Source organism: Silurus aristotelis (genome assembly GCF_946808225.1).
Source record: "Silurus aristotelis genome assembly, chromosome: 3".
Taxonomy (NCBI): domain Eukaryota; kingdom Metazoa; phylum Chordata; class Actinopteri; order Siluriformes; family Siluridae; genus Silurus; species Silurus aristotelis.
Window position 1 is genome coordinate 19430728 of NC_139576.1, and position 24629 is coordinate 19455356.

Genomic DNA, 24629 nt, shown 5'->3' on the forward strand with positions numbered 1-24629 from the left:
CCACAATTAACACTTAACAATTATGCTCTAGTGGCTGAATGGGAAGAAAGCCTAATAGCTGTGCATTAAAATCTAGTGAGAATCCTACCTAGAAGAGTAAAGTTTATTTCACATTAATTGGAGTATATGTGGAATACAATTTTAGAAGGCATCTCTGATCTTGAATTTGATTGTATATATATATATATATATATATATATATATATATATATATATATATATATATATATATATATATATATGCATCTGACTGCATACTCACACTTCAAATTGCTCAAACTATGCTTTTTCAGATTTCCCTGAAACAGTACATGATATTAGAACATAGCTGCAAGACACCACAACTCTCGACTGTCCAACCTTCACACCTGAACAAGGTGGACTATTCGATGTTTTTTTTATTCTGGACCACTGAAGTGGCAAGGTTTCAGAATTCATATAAGGACCGTTTAGTCATCAGTCAGCAGTAGAGCAAGTGGGCAAACACAGCAGCTCTTCAGAACCAACACTAATTATAGGGTCCGAGAAAATGCAAAAAGGCTATTTTATGTATACAGCCCTGTAGTGTATTAACATTTTACTTCATTTTATAATTGATAATTATATTTTTTATAAATACATTTTAATATTTTAACATACAACTAAAGAAAAACAATTCCCTATAAGTTTTTGGTCTATCATGCTATCTGCAAGAGACCGCTAAACAAATGAATTATTTGGCAAATGCAATTCAGCGTTAAACCGGGGAGGTGAGATTCAAACCGCAGTATAGCGGGGGATTACTATATATATATATATATATATATATATATATATATATATATATATATATATATATATATATATATATATATAGTACGCAAACAAATAGTGATCCTGTTTAAACAGGGAGACCATTTAAACCCTGTAAGCTGATGCCGATTGGGAGCCATTAAATTGTGTCTTCAGGTAATTTAGCCACATTATATGGTAATTCAAATCTGAATTTATTGAGTATTTAGGGTATTATAATAATAGCAATTTCCTATAAAAGCAAAGCAGTCGTTGAGTATGAAAAATGTCTAAGCTTGCTCGCATTCCCATTCTGCTTTAATAGCAAAATGAATCAATTATGCAGACAACAAAAAGAATGAAAGAAACAAAAAAGATCTTAAAATGATAAAATCTTAAAAAATCTTAAAATGACAAATTTATAAATGTGTTCTCCATCATATAAAGGAATCCCCATCATTAACATCTAAAAATAGAGTTTTTCCAAACTATAGCTATTTTAACATCATACTCTTCAGTTTCTCCAGTGGGGAATCCATTAATGGTTTTATATATCAATTAAAACATTTAAACACATAACTCTTCAAAGAGTACTTGAACATCACTTAAATGGTCCTTTTTGAAGCAAACAAAAATTCTGACAATAACTCATCTTAACATATTCTCGCATGTTGTCTTCTTGATATTTTGAGCTTTTTATGATTAATAATTGCTTAAACCAGACAAAATGTTATAATATTTACATATGCACACTTAAATGCAAGAAAATTCCAGTTGTCACACCCACACACACACACACACACAGAGAATAAATTAGTTTTATTTATGGTATCATCATTACAGTTAAGACTTTCTTTTTGCTATTCTTATAGCAGATAACCTTAAATGTATAATATATCAGAGATTATTGTACCTTACCTGGGTGCTGTCATTAACCTATGTTACAGTACACCACAGAAAAGATTGGATTTGTTCTATATGTGTATCCTAAGGTTAACTATGTCATATGTTAACAAATCCTAACTTATTTTATGCTTATCCTTCAGTATATTTAGGATGATTTAAAGAACACATGAAACCTTGCTTTACTAATAAAAATATGTAGAAAGGTTTATTAGGTCTTATACAGGATATTTAAGGCTTTACATATATAAACTGAAATGTAATATTTGATGTATATGATTAGAATTGAGGGGTAATCTCGGAAACTGTGACATTGACTTGCTCAGTAGATAACAGACATTTTTCACACCTATGTTCTTTATAATCAGATCTTTATAATCACAAAAATGCAGTCCTGACATTAGGAAATATCAGCAATTAGCGCCATTGTCTTGGTTCCATTTTTTATTGATCTGCCTGGTTTGGAGAGAAAAAAGGTATGAAAATCATTATACAGTATCTCTTATCATCTATCATTTAATTTACCAAACATAAAGCGAGTGAGACAGAAATAATTTAAAGTTACAAAGCAAAACCTTGGGACTTAATGCTAATAAAGTCCAGATAGCAGAGCAGTGAGATATCCAACATCTATGGTAGGTCCATCTACAGGTCGTGTATGGTGATATTGCCAGTACGTTCTGTTGGATGCAGAGTAAAAGCTTCTATTCTATAAGACAAGGCCATCTCCACTATTATTTCCACACCATGAGGCTGACAGTGGGGCAGTAAATGGCAGTAGGTGCCGAGATCTCCATGGTGATAAAGACAGAGGCTCAAGGGAGAGAGCGCTGCTCAGTCAGGGTGCATTAACAAGATTTAGACACCACTTCAGCAGATCAGGCACTTGCATGCATGAATCCACCTTGCCATTCAATCAAGCAGCAAGGGAGAGAATTAACTTTTTGGTTAGGTAGTAAATGTGCTTATTTCGAAAGTTAAACATTGAACCATATCATTCCTTTTTCATGGTATCAAGTTAGATAATTGTACAACTATCTCATTATAATTAGACTACAATATGTGTAAATGATCAAAATGAATTTCAAGAACAAGTAAAGCTGAAAAACTCATTATAGCTCTTGCTAAACAGTCCACCACAAAAGGCATGTACATGGATGTAACAGAGTTTAAATTATCCATGTTCATGTGCTTTATAGGTCAATACAACAGACATATTAGCCATAAGTAGCTACACAGAGGTCAGTGTTTGTACAGCATTTAGTTATTGCTTAATTTTGGCAGAGGGGATAATACATTAATTCAAGTGCTATGTTTTTCTTTCAAACTCTAAATGAGCTCAGGGATTTATAATGATCATGAAAATTTCTCTTCAATGCACGGGTGGTAGATCTACAACCATTAAGATCCACTTAGCTTACTCAATTTTTCTGTCAGAAAATGTTTTTGATGAACTGCCCATGAACCTATTTCCAGAAGAATGGTGCTTACCCTCTCTTAAAACCTTAAAAAACAATAATGAACAATCTAAGAAAAGTGAAAGAAGGTAACAATTTTCAAGGCTAACATTAGAGTACATTACCTCTCCAAGTAAACATGCATTTTAACATAACCTAACAAACTCTTCTTCACTAAAAAACAAAACAACAAATAAAATGAATAAATATCAGGCGTGTATGTGAAATTGTCAAATCATATGGTTTGACGTTCAGATGACCAACTTGTCTTTTGAAATTTTATTCACTCTTCAAATAAACGTGCCTAAATAAAACATGCCTGGCAGCAAAAAACTGCATTAACATGCACTTAAGAGTTTCAAACATGCCAGATTGTGCTTAAAAATCACAACCTGAAAGAACTTCCTTACTGCATGTCTACCCACACATTTCCACAAATGTGCTTTATTAAAGGTGTCCTCGTTTATAAGTACGCTAGGCGTATCATTATGTCCATGCTAGCAAGCATAAAGGAAAAGTATAGTACATGTGTGTGCAGGTGCTTGTCATCTACGTGAATCGATCTGAGTTCATCTTTCGTAATTTGGGTGGCAAATGTCCATCCATGCGTCCTCCTCCCCCTGCCATTCGCTGTAGCTTGGGGGGCAAATCAGCCACAGATTGGCTGATGAGCTCTGCATTTATTTTGGAGCTCTTAGATACATTCCTTTCTTCAGAGATGCCTGGCACAGAGCTGATGCGCTGCAGCTTTGTGGACAAGTCTCCCAAACTGTAGGTCATTTCTGATGTAGTGGAGCTCATTCTGAGCAGCTTCCTTGGCATCCCGTCACGTCCTGTCATCTTCTGCAACTTAGCTGGAATCTTGGTGGTTGTCTCTGCATCCTCGAAAAGCTCCAGACAGTCCAGAGAGTTGTTTTTCTCACCACTGTTACACAGTGACGGAGCAGTGAGTGGCGAGGACATGAGCAGCGCCTCGTCCTGCTCTTTGACACTGTAGGGTGGAGTGTGGACCTCGAACGTTGCATGGAACTGAGAGTAGTCCACCTTGAAAAATCCCTCCTCCAGAGAGATGACAGGAAAGAACCGATGGCCCCACAGAACCTCGTCTTCCGTGTATGACGTCCTCGCTTGGCAAGTCATGCCTGTGAGACAAGATATGGAAGGATAATAAAATTTACAGAGATGAATCAATCAGAAATAAAACCAATGTCTGATTAAAGCCCAGCAGAATATTATTATTTAAAAGCCTAGTGGAAGCCGCCATCCCACAACCAAAAACTAAACCAATTCATCAAACAGACATGCAAAACATTTTTAGTGGTTATTTAAAAACATTCACAAAGAAACAGCAGTGATTTTGTGAAGCCAATGAATATAAATGCATAACATGCACATGGGCTCACTCATCCAAGTAATCAATTACTGCAACACAATTTGTACTGTGCATACATTCAATCGCTTCAAAGCTACATGCCTACGATGTTGCATGAAACTTAACGCTAGACAAAAGCATTTAGAACATGGGATTGTTAAAGCATAAGTTGAATCAGTCAAAAAGCACATCCAATTACTCATTTGGCAACCTGCCATAGGATTCAGGCCATCAAACCCACAACCATGATACACAACGGAGTTTACCTCAATCCCATTTCAGAAAATTTCATATTTTCAAAAGTGTCTGAAGCCACAAATGCACTGTGGTAATTACATGGGTGTAGCACAATGGCAGAAAATGATTAAGTATTTAAAATAGAATAATAATTAAAAAAACATCACTATCAAAAGCACAGAGGAGAGAGTAGGTAGCATGGTTTAATTTTTCCATATTTCACATAACCCAAAGTCTCATTATTTTAAAATGAATGACATCCATTGAGACAGAAGGCATCTATCATATTGCACGAGACGTTATTGGATATCAGCATGCTACAAAAATAGGCACATAGACAGATAAGATGATGCGCTACACCTGATAGGCAGAGATGCTCTTTTCAAAGTCAAAGTCAACTTTATTTCCATTTGAACAGACTTAGTGCGTTACAACTCAGGGGAAAATACATACATGACTACAGAAACACGCACAAAAAATGTCTTTCATGCACTGACACAATGTCTGATTTGTAAAAGTTTATGCCTTCCATATTTTCCAATTCAGTAGCATCAAGAAACTGCACAGTGACTGACAGACAGAGCAACAGCATCCAACTGGGAGCTGGTCATAGAACAGCCAGTTTACGTCCCAGTTGTTGCAACATAAAAAAAAACAAATTCTTATGATATACATCTTAAATTTGCTGGAGTGATATATAATCTAATAATAATATTGCATTTAGTCCATACAGGCTTCTCTCTAAAAGTGGCAAATAACACCATTAACACACTCTTAGAACTCCAAACTAATGATTAATATTTTTCTTGTTGAAATCCCATACATCTATTCATGGGAGAAGTGTAATGTCTTCAGGTCTGTGTTGTTTGTACTGCTGAAAAGTAGAAGTACCATTTTGTAGGAGACCATGCACAATGTCTTCTGCTTCACTGACATTTATAGTCAAAACAAACATTCTCTCACCAAAGAACAAATTTAATTACTTAAACCTCTCGCTCATAATTGCTCAGGTCACAATAACCAATGAATGCAAATGGAGAGCCGGGGGCAGCACTGGCTTAATCTTAATCTTTGACTCTTAATCTTCCACTTTAACTGCCATCCAAGCTCCATTGTGGCATTGCCATGGAAAAACAAACGGAAGGTTAAGATAATCAAATTACTTAAGAGGATTTCCGCCACTAGACCTAATGAAAGGCAAGGGCTTAGGGAGCTGTTCTCATGAGATTTTGATCACATCATCAGTCATATTTTTGACATGCAGAGATGGCAAATGTACGCACATGCTTCACTCAAGTAGAAGTACAGATACTCATGTTTTAAAATACTGGTAAAAGTTGAAGTACTGACTACACTTTTTTTACTCAAGTTTAAGAAACAAAGTTTGATCTCTGACATGTACTTAAGTAAAAACCTGTTTTAGCGTGATGCTGGTAACTGGACGTTACTTCATATTAATATATTAATACAGAAGAATTAAAAATGTTGTTATCTAATGGATGTATCCAGGCTGAACAACCACCATATAGAACACAAGCAGAGAAAAGATGATGATGATGATGAAGATGATGAGGTAATCAGGAATGTCTCTGTTTTCAGTCCTGTTTACATCACTGACTTTCTCCGTCTCATTCACATCAGCCACATACTTCTTGTTGCCTTCTGCCTAACTTTTTGTTGCCTTCTGCCTAACTTCTTGTTAGCTCCGTAGGCTAACCTACATCTGTGGTGCATGATAGCCAGGAAATGATACACCAGTGGAATTTTTTAAAGCAGTGCAATGATAAGAAATAGGTTGATGGGCTGAAAATGGTGCGTATTAAAAAGACAAAATACTGATCATTTCTCCAAATAGATTTCAACTAAGAGCCTGATTTGAAAATGTAAGAAGTAAAAAGTACAGATATTTGTGTGAAAAAAAAAGTAATGAGTGAAAGTATTAAGTAGTAATATTTAAAATAAGTAGTAAAGGACTGATACCAGAAACATTTACTTAAATACAATAACAAAGTATTTAACTTCCCACCTCTGTGGACATGTACAGTACAGCACACACAACAGACACAATGAAAATCTTACAGATGCCAACATTCAGTAAAACATTAACCAAACACAAATTGTATATGATTAATTTAAACCTTTTTTGTTTTACACACATAAACCTACAGCTGGATTTCACTTGCTTACCGGCAACCTCAATATAAGAACACAGAAGGCTAGGGGGAAAAAACACCAGAAATGCTATAAATAGCAAAAGTAATATGAAGGGATCACATAAATCATTTCCTCACATAAAGACTTGCAAAGGCCTTGTGCTATCAGCAGAGTACAGGCCTCTTTATACCTAGAGACTTTTTACGGGTACGGTGTTATAACACTGCCACTTTCATAAAGTACAAAATTACTTTCCGAGAGGGCAACCCTATCCTCATCAAAAAGCCATTTCGCTATCATGGTTCTTCCCTCTCTTCTATGTACTGTGTAATATTTCACAAGGAGAGACAGAAAGAGACAGAGCTCCGATAAGACGTTTTTGTGCAGACCATTCATTTGTTCATTCAAAACAAATTGGACAATGAGCCATTGCATGATGCTAACAAAGTGCTTAAAACACAACTGCCTTTTATTTATCGTGCTACTTCTCACAACCATCAGATTTATTTATTTATTTATTTATTTATTTATTTATTTATTTATTTATTTATTTATTTATTTATTTATTTATTTTTATATATAACCCCTCATATTCTTATATAGCTTATACTCTATATATAGTTGCAGGCTTAATGCTATTGTAAAATACTGTGGTATATCCTGCAAAATAGCACATATTCATATACAAGCTCCTGCAGCTGTGTCCTTGGAACAGGTGAACGATTTCTTTCATAAAATAATAAGAACAATGCAGAACTTAGAAAATTCTGGCTGTAATTTTAAAGGATGAGTGTATAGCTAACACTGGTTGCACACAGCCAGAGATGTGCGAGGGTGAACACACAGCTCCGTTTGGGTGTGTACCTTGTTTCTGTCTTATTTCTCGATAGTAAGGCATACAGAAATATTCCAGAATCACTAAGACACCATGTTAATTGGAGCTGCAGGCAAAAATGCCAACTGAGTCTAAACACTTGGACGCAGAACCCATTAGATTTTGTGCTGTTTGGTTGGTTGTTATCAGAGAAGGCAAGGATTATTAGGGATTACTTTCTTAGCAAAGCCTGTGAAATATGACACATCAGAGGCAATTTGTCTTTTGCCTCCGATATGCAACACCTGTCATCTAGGAAAAAAAAGCATTACTCAGCTCAGCGGGAGAGAACAAGAGGAAAACAACAAAGACTAAAAACAATGAAAAAGTACATGAAAGGGTGCCGTCAATATCAAGCATGAATATGACAAATTTGGATGATGCGATATCACTTTAATAACCTACTGTATACAAAACTGAATGCATTTTCCACCACAACACTGAGAACAGCTTGGTTATATTTATTATTCATGATGCATCATAAACAACACAAAACCAGAGTTCTACGAATTAAAGCAAAACAACGAATTAGAAAAAAATCAAACACAAACTGTCTTTCTCCCTCTTTCAACCTTCAAGCTTATAATTGAAATCTCATAATGCAAACACTTATACAATTGATTAATCAGATGTATGTAACTTGCCAGTGAGCAGAAGCTGGTGGAAGAGAGTCAAAACCCCATCAATTGATTTCACACAGGGTAAAAGAACTTTCGTAATCAGGACTACAACTGTGTGTTTCTATGGAAACCTAGACCTACCAACATGCACATGTAAAGCTGATACGATCAGTGATGTTTGATTCTCATGGTTTAAGGTGCCTTTCATCAAAAACACTCACACAGAGAGCACTTGTCCTCAAGAGGACATGGCCATTATGACTGTTTACACTGTAACACTGCTAAACTGACTGAATAGCTTATATTAGTATGGAGTGGAACTAATTTAAAATTATTATTTTAAGAATGAAAGCACAATATAGGCAATTTTTTTATTTGTTACAAGTGCTGCAAGATGACTGATGTTTCATTAGAATATCTGTATAACTGAAGATGTATTTTATCAAAACATTTATTTACTGAAATCACATTTCAAAATATTTGGACCTAGTGATATTATCACCACTATATACACCACTCGCAAATATAGAAAACATCAATACAATACAAAAACACAATATAACAATGCATGGCATTACAGAGAGAGAGGCATTTTACATATGGAGAGTGAATAGCATTTAACTAAAGCAAGAAACCCAGTTAAGACTACTCCAAACCTCTACACTACAACCACAACTATGCCACGAACATCATCTGGAGCAGTTCAGAGTCAAAATTTGTCTAATAACATAACAAAAAGTTAAAAATTTAAATAAAATGCAACCTACTCACCAGAGATGCATACATATAATTTGCACCGCTCCTCAGAGGCTGTAGGCCAGAGGTACCACTGGTCTAGAAGTGAAAAACAAACCCTTTCCCGGGCTGAGACAAGCTAGCTAGCTTCTGGGTTAACCGACCTCTCCTCACTTTGTCTAGCTTTTCTGAATAATGGATTTTTAAGTATTTTCGTGACCAGTCGAACTTAACAGTTAACAGTTACAGGCTGTAACAGTTGCCCTCTGACCAACCAATCAGAGGACAGAAAAAAGCTGACGCTATTCTGGGCCAGCTAGCTGGCCCTGTGAGGTGAATTTGAAATCTGATTGGTTAAAGAAACAATGCTATTTCTTAAGAAGACTATGGTAAAAAAAAAAAAAAAGGCCAGCAGAATAGACTTTGAAGGCCCTGGGCAGATTAGATTGACATGGCAGCACATAGAGGCTGAAATCTGTTTGGACAAAAAAAATCTAACATCCACGTACACGTACTGGAAGCAGTGCAGCCAAGAGAAACGCTACGAAATAAAGAGAATAAACTGTTACCAATAAATTAATACAATTTCATGGAACAAATATTAGAATTCAGGTTGTAAATGTTGGTCAGTGCTTCTGATAGTGTTTAGGCTTTGCTAGCCCTGACCGCCCACTATTGGTATATGGGCTGCAATGATTAAAATATAAAAAAAAGGGGCAACACTCAAAAGAAAAGAAGTCTGGCAGAATTGAGTATAGAATCCAAAAACCCAACACTGCAAACCAAAGCACCACTTTCTTTGCCTATAAACATGCATGTTGACCTGATTTAACTTTATGTAGATAAGATGAAGCAGCTGCTACAGCCTCGTTTTTTTTTTTTTTTTTTTAAACAAGCTCTCAGGGCTAAAATGGAGAGCTTCATGTAAAAGTAAGAAATTCTGAAAGAAAGAAAAATCCTTGGCAAGTAAATCATTCATAGAACATACTGTATACATGGCCTTCTTTTTTTGTTATGTTGCAGCATTTCACATAAAAAAAAAGATGAATAATCATTTTAACTTTTGGTAATTCAAAGCAGGATTTTCAGCTTTTCATCCTGCCATGCACTAATCAAGTTAGATGATGGACAATGCTCAATGTCCAAACTGTTAAAGACCAGGAGTATATGTGAAAAGCACTAAAAGGACCTGATAACTGCGGCATAATTCTGAAAACAAGGCCTGAAGCTCACAGGCTTACTGCAAATTCAGCCGATTATTCAGCAGCCTTCCTAGCCGTTTTTTTTATAGAAAAAGGTAAGCTCCTTTGTTGCATTGTTGCAGCAGAAGGAAGACCGTGTAGATGGCATGGACGCTTAGCCCCCAAGCTAACCATCAGACCATACTGATCCAAATGTGTTACAGCATAATAATAAGGCTGCAAGAGAAGCTAATATCTTTCACTAGACACCACTGATCCCAACTCAGTTCATCTAATATTCATCAAATCAGGTGACTTAAATATTCCACAATGAATCAATATAATTAAAGAGCCATTTAAAAGATTCTCAAGCTGATTAAAGCTGCAACTTGATAAATTCTCTAAATACTGGTTGCAATGAGAAATACAGCAGCCCCAAGGTTAAGATTAATAACCCCAGAAAAAACTCTGGTGGCCATGCTAGTACAGCATGATGAAACTGAAGCCAAATAGAGCTGGGATACTAATTTGCAATGTATATGATAGTATAGTGGATGTAGGTTGTATTCCTAACACAATTAGCAAGTGTAGTACTATATTGCTTGTATTGTATATGTTTTTGCTCTTTACCAACAGTAAAAAAAGAAGAATGTCTGTTACACCTACCCACAAAGAGCCAGAGCGCAATGTATGTGTGTGGCTGTTAATAAATTCTGCAGTAATTTACAGCCAAACCAATACATCTGTCAAGGTGTATGATGTTAAACCTAATAACTCTGCAAGCCCCTTATACTTTTTCCATTTTCTGTCTTTGTCTTTTCTTCCTCTTTTGCTATACTATGAGATCATTGTCTCAAACTCCTGGGGTTAAAATGGCTAAGAAAGATCTTGAGATGACAGCAGAGAGAAAATTAATAAAGTAAAATTCTTCCTTGAGCTGGAGCTTCACCTTGTACACTTATTATTACAATTACAGAGCACCTGATTTTATTTCCACCTCCCTAAAGCACACAGAGAGGACAGAAGTCTCAGACAGCATTGTGGATGTGAAATTCTGCACTGAATGGTCTTCTTTTGTGAACTAAAACAATGACTGCTGACTAATCATAGACTTGAATTCCCTGCAAATTAGTACATCCTCTGATATAAGAAAGTATTGTGAAGAACAGAAAGTTGTCTGGATCAGAATGCATGGTATGTAAATTAATTATAACACTGCTTTGCGTCTGCTCTGTGTGATACATCATTCATCATTAATGATAAATTCCTCAGCCACTCTACAGTTATTTTCCATGAAAACTTGCATCAGTGCTAATCTATGCTGTTGCCCTGCCCCAGGTTACGGCTATATATATCACCAGATTGAGGCAATCACTGGGCACAAACGCATTATTAAATGTACCATGAAAAATAGAGAAAATGGCTCATTACAAATAAAAGTAATTCAGTTGAATGTGACATGTATAAATGTAACCGTTCACACACTTTCAATCTACCCTCTTCAAACAAATGGCTTTTGCAGACTGAAAAAAAAATTGACCTGAGTATTTTCAAGTCTGTGAAACCGCACTCATTTAAAACAGTCACATTATCATCATGTGAGTATGTCGATCACTGAGTTGAGAACAGAAAGGCGTGAAGTAATAATTGTAAGATCATCAGCACACTCGTTACACACAGACAGAGGGAAATAGGACACCTATGTGGCCAAAAGCAAAGAGTGCTGGGATTGAAATGACACACATAGTCAGGACTACCTTGGCAACCTTACACTGCCATCATAGCCCTTTTTAATCCCCCAAAGCAAACAAGCACACAGAATTGAGGCGGTTTTACTCAACACTCATTGCCATAATACAATCATAGCCACAGCCATCTACTTTATCTAGAGCAAATTGATGTTTCACAACCCTACATAATGTGGTTATTTTAAAAACGTATGCTATCACAGTAAATTATCTGTAATTGGTAGGTAAAATTTTATTTCATACTGTCCCTGGTATCTTTAAAAAAATCACATATTAATATAAGTAAATAAGTAAATAAGTAAATAAACATGGGCAGGGCACAAAGTACATTTTAAACTAATTGAATAGCTGGGAGATTGGAATGGTATGGGACAGAAAGAGAGAGAAAGAAAGAGAGAAAGAGAGAGAGAGAGAGAGAGAGAGAGAGAGAGAGAGAGAGAGAGAGAGAGAGAGAGAGAGAGAGAGAGAGAGAATGAGAGAGAGAGAGAGAGAGAGAGAGAGAGAGAGAGAGAGAGAGAGAAAGAAAGAAAGAAAGAAAGAAAGAAAGAAAGAAAGAAAGAAAGAAAGAAAGAAAGAAAAAAGGAAAAAAGGAAAGAAAAAGAAAGAAAGACAGAATAAAGAAAGAAGGAGCGCATTGTGAGCGGAGCGTCATGTACTACATGTACATGTCATGTACTACAGTGTAATTTAAAAAAAAATCTTAGCATGCATACATGTAGTTGTAACATGCATTAAACAAAAACTTAAACATTACTCTTCTTTTGTATTTAGGGGTGGGAACAATGTCTGATTTATTTTACTATAGATAATTTCTTAAGTTACATTGCCCAACATTTGGAAAAACATGTATGTTCTTTTTGTTTATATGCAACAAGCTAGGTAAAAGGCAAAACCACACAAGAATTAGACAGTGAATGACTGGAAGATAGTTCTGTAGACAGATTAATAACAATTTGCCAATTTTGGCTCTAATTAAAGAACTTATGTTCGACTAAGTACAGGAGAGAAGATGTTACCAGACTGCCAAAAGCCCACAGTTAACAAGGTTGTTGCATATAAACAAAAGGAACTCTGAACTCAAACTCAAAAAAACTTGCGTTTACATTTTGTGTTTATTTACAAGTAAACTCCTGTATACAGTTCTCTTTTGCACACTGTACTGTAGGTTTACTGGTGACGCTATTTTGTGTTTTATGTATTTGTCCTACACTGTCAAGTGTTGTCTGTTTGCAATGTTTGCACCAAGTTGCACATGATGTACTTCATGTGGCTGGGACAACTTACTTAAGTCATTAGCTCTGTGTTCTGTTATGTAGCTCTATGTTGTTTTATGTAGAACCAGGGTTCTGGGAGAACGTTGTCTCACTTCACTGTGTACTGCGTCAGTTATACACTGACGATCAAAATTAGAGAACAATTTATAAACAATTGAACAATTCTGAAATAATGTCATCTTCACTGCTCAACAGTTGAAGGAGTTTTTGTTCTGTCTATACCATGCTACCAGAACACCTTTTCCACAAAATAACTAAGGCATTTAAAAAAAAAAAACATTATTTTGCAGAAAACACACTGATCAAAATTAGAGAACAACAATGACTGTAGCATGGAAAAAGATTACAACAAAATTTTCTGAAGGTTACAACAGTCAGCAATTAGTAGGAAGTGTACAGGCCTCTGCTCTGAATGACTTCAGCACATCTGCAGCCACAGGACAGCACCAGTCTCTCACACTGCTCTGGTGTGATTTTGGTCCACTCTTTTTCCAGTCTCCTCCACAGTTCGGTGACTGTAGTGGGTTTCTTGGCCATAACTTTTTCGCCAAGGATTTTCCAGAGGTTCTCTATTGGGTTGAGATCAGGACTCTGGGCAGGCCATGTCATTATTTTAATGTTTTCAGTTTCAAGGAACTGCTTTACCCGTTTTGCTGTGTGACATGAAGCGTTGTCCTGCATGAACACTGTGGACTGATTGGGTGATGAACGCATGGAAGGAACCATATGTTGTTCTGATAAACATTTGCATTCACTCTGCTATGTAGCTGTATAAGAGGCCCAACTCCTGCTGCAGAAAACATGCCCCAAACCATGACACTTCCTCCTCCACTATTCACCGACTTCTTTACACACTTTGGGTTCAGTCTTTCTCCAGTTTGTCGCCGAACATAATGTTTCCCATCGGACCCAAATAAATTTAACTTGCTTTCATCACTGAAGTGAACTTTGGACCAGTTCTCCTCTGTCCACACAACATGCTCCTCAGCAACGCTTAGTCTAGCCTTTTGATTCTTTCTGCTAATGAGAGGTTTGGTCACTGCAGAGTGGGCTTTCAGTCCAAATGCTCCTATATGTCGAGACACTGTATGACGAGACAGATCCTTACCCTGTTCAGCGCTGAACTGGTGAGCAATTCCAGCTGCAGTGTGGAAACGATTGCCCGTTAAGATCCTCCGCAGTATCCTGTCCTCTCTTGTATTTGTCTTCCGTGGACGACCAGACTTCTTGGCGGACTCGAATGAGTTTGTGATGTTGTAAAGATTCAATATTCTTGAAATCACAGATTTGGAACGACCAACTTGTCTTGCTATGGCTGATAGGGTCATCCCTTTGGCCTTCATCTGGACAACCTGCTGCCGGGGGCTTTCAGTCTCTTTAGAACGGCCCACCATCTTGCAGAGTCAGTGAAACTGGAAGTTAGGCTGCCAGTTAAATAGGGGTTGACAGATAATCAAGGAATTTAGCACCAGGTGCCAGATTAACACCAATAACTGGGAGGTATCTGAAAGTGTTTTCTAATTTTGATCAGTGTGTTTTCTGCAAAATAATGTTTTTTTTTTTTATGTCTTAGTTATTTTGTGAAAAAGGTGTTCTGGTAGCATGGTATAGACAGGACAAAAACTCCCTCAACTGTTGAGCAGTGAAGATGACATTATTTCAGAATTGTTCAATTGTTTATAAATTGTTCTCTAATTTTGATCGCCAGTGTACAGTATATGAATGAAATAACAATAAAAGCTTCTTGACTTCACTTAAAAAGAAACATGCAGGTGACTCTCAAAAATGATAAAAGACTAGGTGTTTCCAAACTGTTGAAAGGCACCGCACAAACAAATGCTTACAGATTTAACTATATTGTATTGGCACAAATGTTTCCTTTTTTTTTTCAAGCCTGATAACCTTTATGGTGTAGATAAACTGAGCCATTTACAGTAATTGGCTGGACAACAGACGAAAAGAGCTGTGTGTGTAATAAGTACTCTTATTAGGTGATTAAGTAAAAGTATAGGTATTACAGTTCTAAAGGAATAAACATGCCAAAGAATAAATTAAGTATAGTAACTGAGAACAATTACTCATGCGTTTACCATTCCTCTGCTTTATAGACTGTATGTAATAATAAGTCGTGTTCAATTGAAAAGGTCATATCTTTTATTTTTCTATGATAATTTGCACATGACAATGTGACCACTAAAGTAGAATGTACTGTATTTGATTATTACAAAACTGATACCCGTCTCTGGTGTACTAATTCACATCAATTCAGAGGGAGGAAAGAAAAAACAAACACATTCTTAGAAAAAATAAAGCATTTAAGAGGTGTATAATTTAAAATGGGATAAAAAAAGCAACTCATCTAAAGATGGAAAGCTTCACAATACAGCCCCACTTCAGCAAACACAAAATCCATGTGTTTATCCAAATCGATTAATGTGGCCTAAAGAGACATTCAGGCATGGTTGATCAATAGTACCAGTAATCCCAATCTAAAAAGAGCAGCAGAGACACCTCAGTACTCATGGTACTGTGTTTATCACCAGAAGGTTGCGAGTTCAAATCCCATGACTGCCAGTGAACCTGCCTAGCTTAAGTAACATGAATACTTAAGTTTACATGAATAGAATGTTGCACTTTCAATGAATGCATCCAAATAAAACACTGTAAATGTAATCTGGAGATAAACATCTGTTTAATAAGTCTTTATTAAATAATATTTACTACTTATCTTATAAGGTATTGCAAACATTTGTGTTTTGAATTGTGTTAACATGTAAGTTAGCAAGTAAAGTTATGTTACTTAATATGGACAATAGTGAATTTAGAGAGAGAGAGAGAGAGAGAGAGAGAGAGAGAGAGAGAGAGAAGAAAAGAGGGAGAAAAAGATGCAGAAACAGAGACAAAACGCGATATAGAGGAGGCTAATTCACAACATTCATAGACTTTGAGATCAGCTGCACTGCTGTGCCAATTATTTCCATTTTTAGTCTCTCTCTCTCCCGTTCTCTCTCTTCCAATTACATTGTTATTATACATCTGAAGAAAGAGTTACTTGCCAGAAAATAAAAAAAAGGACTCAGGCATGGGGGCAGGAAGCATATTTACTCTCACTCTCTCTCTCTCTCTCTCTCTCTCTCTCTCTCTCTTTGTCAATTGCTGTGTTATGGCAGTTTCTAGAAATGATAAACCCTCATATGTCCTATGTCTCACTTCTACCTGCTGATTTATCACCATTCACTACATCTCTGACAAAATCCCTAAAGATACAATTAGCCACTTCTTTCTGTTCAGGCACATAGCTTACACACCTACGGCGACTACACGCAAGTATTATCAACACCCCCCCCCCCCCCCCCCCCGCATATGGAGTTCGTTCCTCAGATGCATAACAAAATATGCAATATCGTTTGAGAGACAGAGGGTGACATAATTGCAATGCAACTGATCTGTAATATTGTAAATGTTATGAATTATGTTGTGAATGCTAATCCAAAGATTTACACCAGAATAGCTGCATATACAATATCTCCATATACTCCATAGGGATCAATTCAAAATTAGAATACCATTTATTTGTTACCTCCAGACTGTAATGTCGATGTTTACAGTTCCATATGAGTTCCACAGCAGTAGTTTACTGCATAAATATTACATTGTGTACAATAACAGCATTAAGACCGAAAGCTGGCGCGTTCATTATAAAGCCCTTTTTCAAGCTGATTGGAAAGCAGCAGTGTACAGCTATGCTTTAAATCCATCTTTACCACACTGATGCCAAATTTAAACTTTGCCTTTGCGAGGATCTTTATCTGTTCCTGTAATGGGATTTTACAGTGAACTGCATCCTGGCAGAACACACAGCAAAGATGGACAACCGAAAATAAGTGGGGAAAAATTCACCATGAATATATGAATCCTAAATGTACAGGCAAACGTTAGTAATGAAACTTTTATCTACATATAAACATGACATGAAAAGGATATTCATACATATAGACTCCAGAATTATTGGCACCCTTGGTATGATGGGTTCTTACACTAAAAAGAATACAAGTCAAGTCAAGTTTTTTTCTATAGTGCTTTTCACAACAGACATTGTCTCAAAGCAGCTTTACAGAATTTAACAGTTAAAGTGAATGGTGTGCATTTATCCCTTAAGAACAGCCTGTGGCAAGGACAAACTCCCCTAGATGTTATGAGGAGGAAACCTTGAGAGGAACCAGACTCAAAAGGGGAACCCATCCTCATTTGGGTGACATCAAGAGTGTGATTATAAATCTTTAAACAATACAGAACACTGGAGAGTGAGAACTAACATGAGCACTCGAATGTATGTGGATTATGAGTAAAGATCTTTCTACAGTCTTTTACAGTCATTTGTGGTTATAAAACTAGGAGCTACTGAGCAACTCATAAAATAGCTCAACATTTGCGATCATAGATTCAACACAATATAAGCACCTTGAGAGATTTTCATCCTCAACATCCTAAAGAACAGTATCAGCACTTTAAGTGATTTTCAGTCTCAGTAGGAAGTATTATTAACACTAAGTGTTTTCCAGTCTCAACCAACAAAGCAGGCCATAAGCATTTATGATGGCTGACTGTAGTTGGTGTAGGGGTACACAAAATTCATGGTTCAGTACGTACCTCTGTTTTTTTTTTTTTTTTTTAAGTCACAGTTCGGTTTAATTTGGGTACGGTTAGGGAGAAGAGAAGTAAAACGTAAAATTGCTTGTCATTTTTTATTAACACAGTTTAATATTAATTATTATTAATATTTATGATCATCATTTGAACAGTGTACATTTTTAAAACAATGTGCTTGGTTAATTATATATAAAATATTTTATATTAATTAAATCAAATAAATGCAATACATTTTTATTATATTGATTAATTTGAATAATCAATTAAATTGATTAAATAAAATTAAATACATAAAAAAATTACATTTAATATAAAAAAATTTAACGCTTTTGCTTAATTTTAGCATACTTTAACAAATGTCTTTATTCCTTCCATCCTTCATTCATTCACACCCTGAATATGTGAAATTGTGAGGATTTTCTCATTTTAAGATAAATTCTTGAAGCTGGACATAAAACGCTAAAGAATCAATAACGCTAGCGTTAGCCGCTAACCCGGAAGTGCCTAGCGGCTAATGCTATGGATTCAAGATTAAAAATTTTATTTGTCACATAGTTATGTGCAGGATACATCTTGCAATTAAATAAAAATGTAAATATTAAATTTTGAATCCCTAGCGCTAGCCACTTCCTTGTTAGCGGCTAATACTAGCGCTATTGATTCTCTAGCATTTTCATGCATGCACAAAACAAAAGTTATGTTATTTCCGGTTATTTTCCAGTGGGACACCGCGCTAACTCTAGTTTCTTTTTTATACCCCTGGCATTGTTGTGTATGTTTTCAAGTTTAAAAATAATTTTAAAAATGCTCTCAAAGTGCGAGATGCAGACTAAACAAACTTGCATTCCGCTAATTTATACGTCCGTGAGGAAACTCAGAATTTAACTATGTTCCGCACGTAAAAAGGATTGCATTTGAGCCGAAAGCCCTGTACCGAACATTTCCGGTACAAATGCGTGTACACCCCTACTGTCTGTTAATGGCAAGTGTAAGTGGCTGTAATGGCTGATTTAAGTGTGTCTTAAATCAGGTTTTAGAAACGTTTGTCACAGCTTTGATACATGGCCTTGACTAGTTCAGAAAAAACACCTTAGGGTCTAAATCAAAAGAAAGAAAAAAGTAGAATAGATAATAAATTACTGTTCTACTAATGATAGGAGGACTGCCAGGACCACCTGGGTCACCCTGGTTTATTTGACTCTTGAATTTTTTGTTTAGTGTTAAGATTTTCTAAGCCTTTTTATTAACAGCTTTTTGTTTTATCATTTCTTTCCATGGGTGGTAAAGATTTTGGTGCTGTTTATAGGGAACATTTTCAATTTAAGATTAAGCAAGTAACCTTTTTCCCTCTTCACCAAAACATTTTTTGTAGCTATAATGTCAAGAAAGAAGAATCTCAAAAATAAAATGTTGAAACTTTAAGATTAGTTATACAAAGTCATTCAGCAATCTATATGCTTATCTAACTGCAATTTCTAACTTTATCTGCAGCATTTTACTTTTCCTGCAAATATTACACACATTGTCTACATCATTTCACTTTGTATACATATCATCAGTAGACATATATTACTCTTGCAATAACAAAGAGATATTATCTCAAAAACACTTCTAGATAATTGGAGCAATATTAATAGCAAAGCTGGCTTGTTAGGGCTGGGTGGAATCAATTCCACTCCGGAAGGTGCTGCTTTCATTTCTTGCAGTATAGGTCAAAGTCTAAAAACAGCACTGGTTAACCAGTGACTATGCAGAGCCAAGGCCAGGGAGCAGACGAACAGGCTAAAGTAATTTTGATTAACATCAAAATTAAATTAAATAAGACTGAATGCACAGCCAGCACCGCTGATCTAGATAGGATTGTTAAATATTAGATCTCTCACCTCTAAAGCGCTGACTATAAACTAAATTATTACCGAACAGGAGTTTAATGTAATGTGTTTGACAAACACGTTGATTAAACCGAACGAATATCAAGCATTAAATGTAGCTAGTCCTCCTGGGTATAGTTACATACACCAGCCCACATCTTAATGGCAGAGTAGGTGGTGCCACAGCTATTTATAATAATAATCTAAGCATCACACAAAAAACTAAACACAAATGTAACACATTGAAAGTTCTTTACAGCAACATAAAATATTCAGCGTCAAAAAGCAAGTCGATTCCAATAATTATTATTTTAGATCCCCAGGGATCTACTCTAGTTTTCTCGTAGAATTTGCAGATTTCATCAATCAACAAATCTAATTCTTTAGACAAAGCTTTAATTGTTTGTGAATTTGATATTTATTTTGATAACAAAAGACTCATTTAGAACAGCAGTTTTGTCCATTCTAGAACAGTAGGAATTAATTAGTATGTTAAAGGACCCACTCATAGTGGTGGAATACTAACATTTGAATTTGATATAGAAATATAGTCATAAATCCAGTCTGAAACTATTTTAGATCATTACCTCAACCAGCCTCAGTCATACCATAAGTACTTCGCCACATTACAGTGTTAAGCGTACATTCACGTCAACTACAGAAGCGAGTTGTTCAATAATCTTCCGGGGATTTTAACATTAATTAGATCTCCGTCTGACCCCGCAGCGCTCGACTGGGCCACTGAATGCCTAGAATCAATGTTCCCTTACACTCTAGATTATGTAGCTTCCCTTCAAACCAAAATGATCAGGGGAAAAAAATTGCACTGTGGTATAATGATCATATGCACACCCAAAAACAGACCACTCGGAAATTAGAACGTATATAGTGTCACACTAAATTGAGGGCATTTAAAAAAAAAAATAGAAGGAGAGCCTTCTGAATTATAGTAAAGCTCTTAGTGCTGCTAGATCAGCATATTTCTTCTCTCTCATGGAAAAAAACAAGCATAATCTTTTTTTTTTTCAATACAGTACATACATACATCTGGATTAGACTACTGTAACGCTTTACTGTCTGGGTGTTTGAGTAAGTGCATGAATAAGCTTCAGTTAGTCCAGAATACAGCAGCAAGGGTCCTTAGAAGATCTAGAAAATATGAGCACATCGCTCCTGTCTTAATCCGTCTACACTGGCTCCCAATTAAATCTCGCATTGATTATAAAATACTACCACTGACATATAAAGCACTTAACGGTCTTGCACCACAATATCTGAGTGAACTTATGTACCATTATGATCCCCCACGCCTACTTAGATCAAAAGGTGCGGGCTATTTGTTGGTACCTTATATAATGAAGACTATAGCAGGGGGCAGATCCTTCTCTTATAAAGTCCCACAGTTATGGAACAGCCTTCCAATTAGTGTTCGGGACTCAGACACAGTCTTAGTGTTCATGTCGAGGCTGAAAACATATTTATTTAGTCAAGCTTTTTATCAGTAGAGTTTTCTTAGGTAAAGGAGCAGATCATGATGGAGGGATCATGAATATAAAGTGTTCAGTAAACTGGGATATTTGAATGTTGTTGTTCCCTCACTCTCACACGTTCACTCAGGTTTGTTGACGGTGGTGTGGAGGGCCGTCTCTTATCCCAGAGATCCCTCATGTTTGTGTTACCTTCTGGCTCTCCCTTTTAGTTACGCTGCTATAGCGAGTCTTGCCGGGTTTCCCCAACTGCACATTGTCCTTTCCTTTTATAAAACAATAAGGATACTTAATAATCCATATCTTTCTCTCCCTGTAACCCCCCCCCCCCCCTCCCTCTCTCTCGGTCGAGTTAAACATGCTCCTGAGGTTCCAGTGACAAGTGTACCTGCTCCTATCCTCTCTTCTCCTCGGATCTGCCTGCTTTGTCTGGACCTGCCTCTGGATGGTGTTTTCTTCTATTGGAGGCCACTCTGTGCTGATGGGGATGGTTTCACATCAATGGCCTGGGGATCCATGAAATTACGGAGTAACACAGGAGCTTTAAGGATGGATTCGGACTGTACTTAATTTTAACACTCTGCTACACTGACTCAGGATGGCAGTTTGTATTTAATCACCATCACTGCACACCTCAACATTATTTAGCTGTAATAAATGGACATTCGGTGCCACCCAGATGATGATAATTCCCTCTTGAGTCTGGTTCCTCTTAGGGTTTTTTCCTTATGCCATCTCAGGGAGTTTTTCCTTGCTACAGTCGCCACCAGCTTGCTCATTGGGGACAAGCTTACGCTTATAAAAACAATCTTATTCATTCTTTCTTACCACATTATCTGTGTAAAGCTGCTTTGAAACAATGTCCATTGTTAAAAGTGCTATGGAAATAAAAATTAAGTCGAATTGAATAGAATAACTTAATAATACCCACCAAATGAAGCTGGTGCTCAATGAATTCTGGTACATCATGCAATTAGCATATTTTACTCAGGGTTTATGAATGGTTAAATATTCAATGTTCCTTGTTTAAAAGTGTACCTTTAACATTTGGAAACAGATTTTTAAAAATGCTGTGATTTATTCTTTTCCTTTTTTTAACAATGCCACTACATTTTTGCTGGTATCACCTGTTCCAACTTCCAAATCTTAGGGGAAAAAATTAAACCAAAAAATATTATGTTAATGGTTTCAGATCATCATTACATTTTATTCTTGTCATATTGCCACAAATGTGACTGGCAGTAATTGTAATCTGGTGCATATGCTGACTGAGAGCCCCAACAGCATGGGGATCTTGGCTGAGGGTTACAGCAGGTTTTGCAGCGCTCTGACCCACAGCACATCAGACTTAATTGGCATTCCTGCTGTCACCTGTTCTGTGGAAGCTCCTCACAGCTGGAAGCTCATTTTAACCCTGTGGATTATAAACCAATGTGGCATGCAGCACAATGGAAGAAAAACAGTCTAATTGCTCTCAAAACCTAAAAGTCAAAGTCCTTGCCATCACTGTAACTATTAGTGGAGAGTCAGTTACTGTTTATTGTTTCTATTAATCACATCTAAATTACCATAATATCAATTTCTATATGCCCATCAGCATCGTGTCACGCTGATGCTGTTTTGGCGACTCACGCCTACTGCGATGACATGATTTTAAAAAACATGCTAATCTATTTAGATGCCAAAGAAACAACTGCTGATGGAAAAAAAAAACATTACCATCATCAAATGTTTGTACACAGAGTTATGATAATATCTGTATCTGTGGTATATAATACATCAGTAAATTGTAGAATACCTAAGAGAGACAGTAGAACAAATAGATTAAAAACTATGTTGCCAAATACACTGTATGGCCAGAAGTATTTGGACACTTAAGAGACTCCTATTTACATGTAGACTCCCATTTGTGACCCTTTCCTAAACCTTTGTCACAAACTTTAGTAACATGATTGTCTAAAATGTCTTTAAGCATGATAAATAAAATTTCTTTTCACTGGAGCTAAAAACCCTAAACGGTTTACAGCAAGAAAAATCCCCCTGAATACAAAGCAAGTTCCTCAAACACATGGAACACCTTTGGGATAAATTACTACATACCAACTCTTCTTGTACCCACTGCACACCAGGACCCATGTCTAATGCTCTTGTGGTGGCATAAGTGGAGACTCAAGTGTGGAGAGTGTTATAGCAACAAAAAGGGGACTAGCTCCATATTAATGCCATGCCTTGTATAGAGCTGCTCAGCAAGCACATTATTATCAGGTGCCCACATAAAAAAAATTTCCTCTTTTAACAGAAAAAAATAACTTACGTGGCAGACTGTGTCATTTGCCTGTAGCCAGGCCACTCTCATTAGACACTTCATGGCTTGTACTGTACAATAGAGTGCCCTGCTTTTTCTTATATTCCTGACTCAGCCAGCATATGTTCAACTGGAACCATTTCACAAAGCTGACAATTCAAACAATCTACTGCATCAAATGTGCACAAGCTAAAATGCAAGTCATTTTCAAGTAGTTGAGTGTGGACATGTGCAACGATCTATTAATAGCTCTGTGTCCATCTGGGGATTTGAACTTATAACCTTTTGTTAACTGGAGCAGAACCTTAACTGGTGAGCATCCGTTACTAATGCAGGTGCATCAGAAGAGGTGCTAAACACACAAACGCTACAGCCATCTTTAGAGCCAACAAGAAAAAGATTGAACAAAATGAATATTCTAAGCTGGAAACTCAATCAAGGCTAAATCTATTAACTTGTTTGAATACGTGTTCAATATTCTAACTGGATTAATTTAATGTTTCTCCTGATCTGCATAATGACCACTAGTAATGCAAAAAAAATGTGAAAACCTAAAAAGAATGCTAAAAGTTTAACCTGAAAGACTCGTTATCCTCTCCATCCTAAATGCTGAATGTACCTGAAGCTGCTCCCTCTGCTGCTGTTTCACTTAAGCATGTGCCTTCCTGGAACCCTAATTATACTCACACTCATGTGAGTGCTGCTCAGACACATGCCTACTTATGCACACAAATCTGAAATTCATATTTCTCTCTCGCTCTCTTTTTCTTACTTTACGAGTAGGTAGGCTAAGATGGACCTTGTGCTTGTTCGATTTTCTATTTGAGAATGTACAACTGAAATATTCTAATAAGAGTGCAAAATATGAATTTGTATGGTACCACAGTGCTGTTCTCAAACCCAACAGGTCAGAAGATTTCAATAAAATTTCCTTCGATTTAACAGTGCCATTTTATCAACAATAAATATTAGTGTGCTCATTCTAATGTT

At 36.4% G+C, this 24629-nt stretch overlaps 1 protein-coding gene across 2 annotated transcripts in view; it reads right to left on the reverse strand.

The window, feature by feature from the left end:
- Positions 1-1570: 1570 nt before the first annotated feature.
- The window catches only part of kcnj3a (potassium inwardly rectifying channel subfamily J member 3a), a 32051-nt gene continuing 8992 nt past the window's right edge, over positions 1571-24629 (reverse strand). For both annotated transcript variants that reach the window (XM_083536745.1, XM_083536744.1), the window contains one exon: positions 1571-4273. In XM_083536745.1, coding sequence (XP_083392871.1) covers positions 3681-4273 — 593 coding nt within the window. In that variant the 3' untranslated portion in view covers positions 1571-3680. The remainder of the gene's footprint in view (positions 4274-24629) is intronic.